This window comes from Heterocephalus glaber, unplaced genomic scaffold (assembly GCF_053883595.1).
Source record: "Heterocephalus glaber isolate CG9 unplaced genomic scaffold, H.glaber_assembly_v1.0 deba00001764, whole genome shotgun sequence".
Taxonomy (NCBI): domain Eukaryota; kingdom Metazoa; phylum Chordata; class Mammalia; order Rodentia; family Bathyergidae; genus Heterocephalus; species Heterocephalus glaber.
In genome coordinates this window covers 5,413,816-5,422,601 of record NW_028258461.1, presented here as the reverse complement: position 1 = coordinate 5,422,601, position 8,786 = coordinate 5,413,816, and the positions used below count along the sequence as shown (strand labels likewise).

The 8,786-nt window shown below is 44.6% G+C and overlaps 1 protein-coding gene across 1 annotated transcript; it reads left to right on the top strand.

Annotated features, from left to right (window-relative positions):
- Positions 1–6,847: 6,847 nt before the first annotated feature.
- Ldoc1 (LDOC1 regulator of NFKB signaling) lies at positions 6,848–8,257 on the top strand. Its single transcript, XM_004862300.4, has one exon. It carries the CDS (start codon positions 7,012–7,014, stop codon positions 7,447–7,449), a length of 438 nt encoding a protein of 145 aa, XP_004862357.2. The 5' UTR covers positions 6,848–7,011; the 3' UTR covers positions 7,450–8,257.
- The last annotated feature ends 529 nt before the right edge of the window (positions 8,258–8,786 follow it).

The window sequence follows — 8,786 nt, the reverse complement described above, 5'->3', positions numbered from 1 at the left end:
AAAAAGATAATATAGACACACGCAAGTACTGACACATAGGGGAAAATACGTCAAATAAGGTTTTTGGCAACTAATTCACCTGGGGGAAGGAAATAAAATTTATAAAATTCTTACAAGATTTTTGTAAGTTTGAAATGATCTCAAAAGAAATTTAACAAGAATGGATCTTAAGAATTAATGTGTGAAAAGTATTTTACACTTAAAAACTGACAGTTATTAATTTTCTTCTTTGAGTCACAATGAAAGTGGACAATTTCACTCACTTTTTACAAATAAGGGAAAACATGGAAATTAGGATTCAGAGGTGCTCAATGCTTGTTAGTGATAGAAAATATCACTTGCAAAACTGGAAAAATGTCAGATGTAGAGTTTGTATTTTTATTCAAATTCCCGTTTTTCTTTTTTTCAGCTTCATACTGCCTTTAAAGCCAGTGTCTTGTTTGCCCTGTGTGTGCTCCTTATTTCTTCTGGCCCTTTGCTTCCTCAACTGTAACAGAATTTTATTAGTGGGCCGCTGCAGGTCTTTCAATCATTTAGCAATCCTGGAGCCCTTATAGTGAAGAAGTAGCACTGTCTTCTCAATAATGCCCGTGTGTGACTCCACTCCCAGTTTTCACAGTGGTGTGCATACAAGGAACAGCATGAGACTTGAGACAGCACATAGCACCTCTCACTCAGGGAGAATTTTTATTCAGAGTGTGTTTTCTCTATTGGAAGAAATAGTCACTGCATGTATAGGAGAAACCAAACGCATAAAAGAAGCCTAGCAGAAAAGCACAGGGAGTCTGAGAGAAGAGAATACTGGCACACAGCTGAGAGGGCAGATCAGAGAAGCTCATGATGCTGAGAAATACTTTCTCCTCTCTCTCAGATTCCTCTGAGGCTGCTGGCCTTTCCTGGAGCACCACCATGTTCTCCAGAGATAAAAGCAGACTTTGAAAGGTACAATTGCCTTTGTACTCAGGAGAATAGGTGGTGTATCTATACCTCAGAGGTAAGATGGATTCTCCAAAGATTGATCAGAAAGATAGAAAATACTGCAAATTGGTCTTTAGAATGTGACTAAGGACACCCTCTCCCCCACAAAAAACTTTTGTCTCTTCATAATGACAGAAGCAAGAATCAAATTGGTAGTAAGGAAAACTTACCCAATAGCAATTTTTACTTTAAATTTCATAGATAATTTGATAGATACTCTGTTAAAATAAGAGAGATGAAATAATTACACATTAAATTTAAAATCCAGATAATGTAGTCACGGCAAGACTAGTAAATCATTCTCCAGTGAACAGCAATATGAAGCCTGTATATAGCATTTTGTAGTTTGCTGGATATGTTATCATATAATTTGATCTTCACTATAGTCATATGATGCAGGATTTATTACTGCAGACATTTAGAGTCTGAGGTTCGGAAGGAATAAATGATGTGCCCAAGTTACATAGTTAATAAAAGAGTACAGTGATTTGAAACCAAAAATTGTTTAAACATTTATTTTCTTTTCATAAAGCTTCCATGAAATGTTTTTCCCTTGTTTTTAGATAGGTATACATAGTCCTCGGAGAAATATGGTTGGTTTTCTGTCTTTGGCCTACTGTGATGTCACCAGTTCTCATTACAAGTCGCATTCTTGGTGGTACAGGGCAGCAGTAAACTTATGTCTACTTAGACATAGCCACACAATGACACACCTGCACACATGTACACAAATACCCTTTAGAGTTTCCTGCATGAAAAGATGACTTTCCCTTTGTCTTGGTTGTACAGACAGGATTTTGATCAACGGAACTGCCTGATGACAACACAAAAAGGTCAATGCCATCCAAGGTTTTTGTTAACTTGATTTCTACAGAGGAGTGGACATACTATGCCCTGCAAGGCTACATGGAGAAGCATTGAGTTTTATTTAGAAGGTGGAAAGCAGGTGAGGAAGCTCTAGACCACTCTTTATTGGCGTCTGTATGGGACAGGCAAGATGAGGCATAGTAAATTTTATAGGCTTAGTTGGTTTAAATAATTCCACTAGGCTTTAGGGCATAGAGGATACCACTAACTATCTTGTGTCTGGGTCTCAGTTGATTTAAAGTCAGGAAAATCTTGGTTGGGTGTGTGAGAATGAGATAAAAGAAGCGGTTTAAGAATATAAGCTTGGGGTCAAAGGGGAGAGTTAAAGAACTTCGACCAATAGCTTCACCCTGTAATTAATGAATGTCAAACAGAAAAATAGCAGGATCTAAGAAAATGGAAAAGGACTATAGTTTCAAAACAACACATCAATTCTTTTGAAAGGGGGTCCATGCTTTTGTTGGCAGCATACCTTCAATTTAGCTATGTTTCAAGCAGGCTCTACTACAATGTAACAAATCATGCCTAAACTTTGTGGTTTAAAAGCAACTGCCATTTTATTTGCCCATGATTCTGTGGATCAGAAATTCATTTAGGCAGGATGGTTATTTTTGGTTTATATGTAGCCACCTAGAGTCATTCTCTCAGCTACATTCAAGTAGAGGCTCTACTGGGCTGCAGAGTCTAGGAAGTGAGCTTCGATCTCCTGCCTGTTGGCTCGTTTGCTGCTCCTTCATATGATCTTCCTTGCTCTATATGGGTAGCTTGAGCTCAAGGTATGTAGACTTCTTTCTAATATGGTGACTGTCTCCCCGCAGGGACCACGCCATGTGGGAAAGGAAGGATTCAGGTGTTCGAGGCTTTGCTTCATATATTTTAAGGTACTTCATTATATTCTACCTGTCAAATCAAATCACAGGAGAGGAAAAATTGTTTCTACCTCTTTGCTGAGTGCAAATAATTTGTAGTTACCTTCAGTTTACCACACCATTCTGCCTCATGGAAAACAGTCTAGATTAAGTTAAGCAGTTTGAAAGAGATCTATTAAACATCTCAAACAAACAAGCGGACACAGGTTATCAAGACTATTCTCTTAATACCTATAAGAACTGATTTAGCATGCTGCCAGATGTTTTCAGAAATATATGGAAGTGATAGAAACAAACTAAGTGTATAAGCTCCTGTAAAATGACTGTGACTAATTATATTACAATAACCAGGCAAGAAAAAATAAGGACAATTCTAGTGCAATATGCTGCAAGCAATAAATTCTACATTAGAGCAATACAGAAACATATACATGAAAAATACAAATTATCCAATATAACACATTAATTCATAGAAAATGTAATTCAGTCATAGAAATATAATTTCAAAATATTTATCTTTGGGACTATGCTTTTAATTGGATCACACATGTCTTGTATTGTCTGAGAAAGTGAACATAGAGGGAGTCCCTTTAGTTATGAGGCAGAGAGTGTTCCTGAGAAATTTAGGTAGAATATTATGCAGTCTTGCTGGCAACGGATAGCTCTGGGGATCCTATTTCCTGGGGGAGAGAGAGAGCAAGAGAAAGAACGCAAATTTAGAGTTTTCAATTTTTGACAATTTTGCTAAGTGATATTTTTGTGTGCGGATGATAAGAAGTGCTGATCTTTTTTTAACACACCAGTATTATTTACTATAATATCTGTAAACAACAAGAATATACTAATTTGCTTTAGTAAAACATGTCGATTTTGTAGAGCGCTTTAGAAAGCTGGGGAGTGAAAGACAGGAAGGACCAAGCTGTCCTGCCTTATTCCTTTCTCTTAGCCAGAGGCCTCTACAGCCTCTCAGATTGGGCTCCTGGAAAAAGCAGTTTCAGCTGCACCTGGCTAAGAAGGAGGGTGAGATGAGTATGCGTCTGCATCTTGGTGGCATCCATCTACCTCTCTTACAGGTGTCCTCTCTGAAGCTACTTTCTGCTCCTGGATGCATATTCCTGTGCCAGGTACGCTGTGTGTGCCCTTCTGGTGGCTGAAAAATTAATTGACATTTTCCATGTATTTCAAGGGAATTTTGCAGGCTGGCTGCTAGCTGTGTAGCAGGACAGGGTTTAAAGCATGGAGGATGGTGACAGTGATTTGCACCAGGGACCACTCTTTAGCCTTGGGCCTCTCCTCCTGCCCCATGCTGAGGTTCAAGCCATTCTCCGGCTACTCTGAGTCCTAGCTATCCTGATGAAGTTAATGATCCAGAGGCGAGTGACAGGGAGTACTTGGCTTTGCCCCCAGCATCTTTCCACAGGTGTAAAGGAACATTCAAGGGTCACATAAGAGGAGGAAGGGGAATGAGGAAGGCAAAGTAGGGTAGAGGGAGAAAGAAGGGCTGGTGGGCCTTGCCATTGGTGGGAAAGCTACACAGACACCTGGAAGCTGGTTAGCATGAACATTAGGATTCACTATGTTCAGTTCCTCTTCCCAGCTGCTTCCTCTGTGAGCCAGTGATAAGGCGCCTGCCTTCACTGCCCCCCTTCAAGCTGGGATAGACCCCCACAAAGTCCCTATTCTGCTCTGGGCACTTCTGAGCAGGCAATTTCTTGTCTTCCAGGAACATGATGTTCACTCAACGGATACTCATGTTTGCCTCATTAGGTTTCCATCCTGACTCCCTCTACGGTGGGGCAATAGGAGTAGGCTAGAGAAACATCTGCCTAATCATATTTGATTTCCCACCAGCGCTGCCTGGAACTAGACTCATGAGAGTCAGGACATACTAATTGTTCTGTGGACGGGCATGCAAACTAGAGTCAGAATGGCTGGTATTATGGTATAGCTCTGCCAACCAATGGCTTTCCTGGTTTTAGGCAAGTACTTGACTGTGTGGTCTCAGGCTGCCGAGTGTACACCCCTGTTCACGTATGAGTGTGCAACAGTCTAGATCAATCATCCTGACATCTCTTCCTGTATTAGGAAAGGTGGTGCTAGACACTATTTCTGCCCCAGCCAGGACCCCCCCCCCACACACACACCCTGGGCTGCGAATGGGCACAGTGACCAGACACATATTTCTGATATTCCCCTTGCCTCTCTTTCTTCCCAGCCACCGGACACTGATGGAGCTCGAGGTAAACATTTACAGATGCCAAAGATGAAAGTAGAAGTGAGAATGGATCTTTGCTTCCTCGAGAGCTCACATTCTTCCTTCCTCTTCTTTTTCCACCTCTACCCTGTCATCGGTGTTATTTCTTCTTCTCTCTCGACTTGGCTTAAGGCTCTGTTTCTCTCCTCTCTCCCAGTCTCCCACTTACACACTTACACGGACGATCACTCAATTCTAGTATAAAGAGTGAATAAGATTGCTTTAAAAATTATTTTGCCATTTTGATTCTATTAGTAATCATTTCACATTGGAGACTGGTTCATAAACAAAGAAAAACCATATTGGACAATTTAAATATTTTGTACACTTTTCGCACCTACCATTTCTAAATTTGATCTCAACACTTGTACCCTGAGATTGCTGCATTTTTTTCAGCAAATATTTATGGAGCCCCTACTTGGGCCTGGCATTTTTAGAGCCATTAGGGAAAGGGCAGGTGGCAAAATGAAGTCCTTTCACTGCATGGACTTACATTCTAATGTGGAGGCAGATGGTGACCAAAGTGCTGTATGATATAACAGCTGCACCTATGATGACCCTGTGTAGACAAACGGAGTGAGGTAAGGGACAAGAGACTGCCAGCAGAGTACAGTGTTATGACAGATGAGGTGGTCAAAGAAGCCCTCTCTGAAAGAAAAAGGAAACTGAGTCAAGCAGCCAATCGGAGAGAGAGAGCCTTGGAAGGCAGAAGAATTAGAAAGTGCAACTGTTCTGAGATCAGAACTGCACTGTGAGAGTCAGCCAGGAAGGAAGCGTCAGTGGAGCTGAACAGGGCACATGAAGAGCAGAGGCAGAGGAGAAGCTGGGTCTTTTGCAGGCTGCGACCAGCAGTTTGCTTTTGTTTTTTAATTTCTTTCTGAGTGAGAGGGGAAACTTGGAGGGTTTTGAGCAGGGGCGTGACGGATCTCACTTTCCTTTGGAAAGAGTCCTGTCACTTCTCTGGAGAATGTACTCTAGGAAGAGGAGAGTAAAAGGTAAGGACTATTGACAGCAATCTGGGAGGGAAAGGGAGACTGGGATCAGGGTAGGAGTGGAGGACTTGACAACAAGTGATCGAATTCGGGGATCTATTTTAAAAGCAAAGCCACCAGTGTATGCTGGCTCTAAGGTTGTCAACTACTTCAATATCACATTTCAAAATTGAAAAACAAAATTATTTAAAAACACAAACCTCTTAAAGCTTTATCCACTGTTATCCAAGGAATATTAACCAGAAATAAGGGCACTAACATCAATATGAAATAGAGTCAAAGATAAGAACCCTGCAAATGGTTATTGGGTGCTAACTTTGCAGAACTTATTATGTTGAAACTATTGTTTTTTTGTTTGTTTGTTTGTTTTAAAGAAAAGTATCATTAATGTTGCTTTGTCTTGAAAGACAGGTCCCAAGAGGGTCTTCGCGATTCTGAACGGATGTGAACTCCTGCGGTGCGGCCAGCAGTGTCAATATTTCTCTGTTTGAGATTTAAATAGGGAAGGGAAAGTGTTAATAAAACACCCTGCCAAAGCAATCTGGTGATGGTGACCACAGACTCACAAAAGAGCACTGCGTCATTGGAGTCCGCCCGCCCCGGGAGTAGGGTTTCAGCCTGGGCAGGTTGGCAGTCTCTGACAGATGAGGCACGGCGCTCGTTCAGCCCTCTGCCCACATCTCCGACTCTGCCGCCCTTCCCAGCCCTATCTGGCAACCTCCTGAATGACCAGTCCCTGGGCTCTGCGACAGTGCTGGTCCCTTCCCTGGGCAAGGCCTCCCTGGCTGCGTCTGTACCAGATCCGCGCCACCCTGGCTACGCCCCCACACTCCTCCGCTCCTCCCCTGGACACACCCTCCCCACCGCGCCACGCCGGCGCACTGACCGCCCCAGGGGCCTTGTGGGCGGAGCTCGCACAGTCTCCCGCACCCAACCCTCTTCCCCCGCCTCGGCCACCAAGCGCCTCCAAGGACGCGCATTTCCTGCAAGGCCTCAGTGTGCCCTTTGGCCGAACCCAACCGAGGACCCCAGCCCTTCCAAACAGGTCGCGATGGTGGATGAGCTGGTGCTGCTGCTCCACGCGCTCCTGGTGCGGCACCGCGCCCTGTGCATCGAGAACAGCCAGCTCATGGAGCAGCTGCGGCTGCTGGTGTGCGAGAGGGCCAGTCTTTTGCGCCAGGTACGTCCGCCGAGCTGCCCCGTGCCCTTCCCCGAAACGTTTAACGGCGAGAGAGCCCGGCTCCCCGAGTTTATCGTGCAGACGGCGTCTTACATGCTCGTGAATGAAAACCGATTCTGCAACGACGCCATGAAAGTGGCATTCCTAATCAGCCTGCTCACTGGGGAAGCCGAGGAGTGGGTGGTGTCCTACATGGAGATGGATAGCCCCATCCTAGGCGATTACCGGGCCTTTGTCGATGAGATGAAACGGTGTTTTGGCTGGGATGAGGAGGAAGACGACGAGGACGAGGAAGAGGATGATTACTAGGCCTCGAGGGGGAGGGACCTGCACGCCGCCTCCCCCACCTGCCCCCTGCCACTCCCGGAGCTGCAGCGTTCAGTCCCCTTCTCTCTGCTGTATCCCCTTCTCCGCCCCCCTGTTCTCTCCTCCATCCCCTGTAGCGTTTGTCTTTGTTCCAGGAATAGCTCTCCAGTCACCTGCTGCTAGGACTGGGGCTGGGCCTTGCTGAGAAGCTTGCTGTGTCAACTCTGGCCAGCCCCAGTCCCCTTCCCCTGCTACTCTGAACTGTGCTCTGAATCCCAGTTATTGGCCAGGCCCCTGTTAAAACTGTGCTGACCACCCACAGTCCTGCTGCTGCCACCCATCTGCCTGCCAGGCCTACATCTGCCTATGATGCCACTTTACCACCATCTACTCCATCCCACCGACAGACCACTGCTTTTGTAGATAAGGACCAACATAGAAGATGCCTGAGTTGGCTACACCTCTTCAGACTGATTTGGACAGCTCACCAGTTCCTGAAAGGGCCAGTCTTACAAGCTGGTTAGTTGTCTGCTGACTCCCAGGTTCCTTCCCTGCCCTACAGGGATTGCTGCAGGAGCCTGGTGTGCCTGGCAGCCAAGATACTGACATTTCTTTTCTCTAATGGACCGGTTTTGCACGGCTGTTGTCTTTCAAAATCACAGCAGTCTTACACAGATGTTTGTGTTTGGACGAATGATGATAAAAACAATGAAGCAAATAAGCAGAAGCAGGCACTCAACCCAGCTCCTCAATACTGCCTGGAAAAAGCATTGGCATTCTTTTCAATAAATATCAAGCACTACAAAAAATAGAGATGGTTGTTTTTTAATGGTTAAGTATCCTCATTGGCTCTGCCACTCTCTTCCCTCAAAAGTCCCATTGAGATCAGGGAACCCAGTTCAATCCCAGTATTTCCCACTGTCATCTCTATTGGACAGAGAAGAGCAACCCCAGGGCTGTGCAGCTGTGCTGATATTCTCTGCCCCAAGGCATTTCTTAAGGCCTTGGGGAAGGAGATGTCTTCTGGAGCCCTGAAGGTGGCCTGGGTAAAAGGTGGCCCAACAGGTGACTCATCACCCCAAACCAGGACTCTGTGGAGAATGAGAGGGGACATTATTAATAATGAGACTAAGACAACAGGCATATGCCTCAAAGTTTCTACTTCTCAGAGCTTTCAGGTTCCTTAACATTGCCAGGGAAATTCTGCCTCTCAGTCCTTGTTGCCTGAGGACTGTGGAATTCACAGTTCATTAAATAACATTGCACATTATTTTAATGCTACTTTCAAATGCTCAAGCTGATGTTAAATACTGTATCCTGTGCAAGCACACCCGTGATTA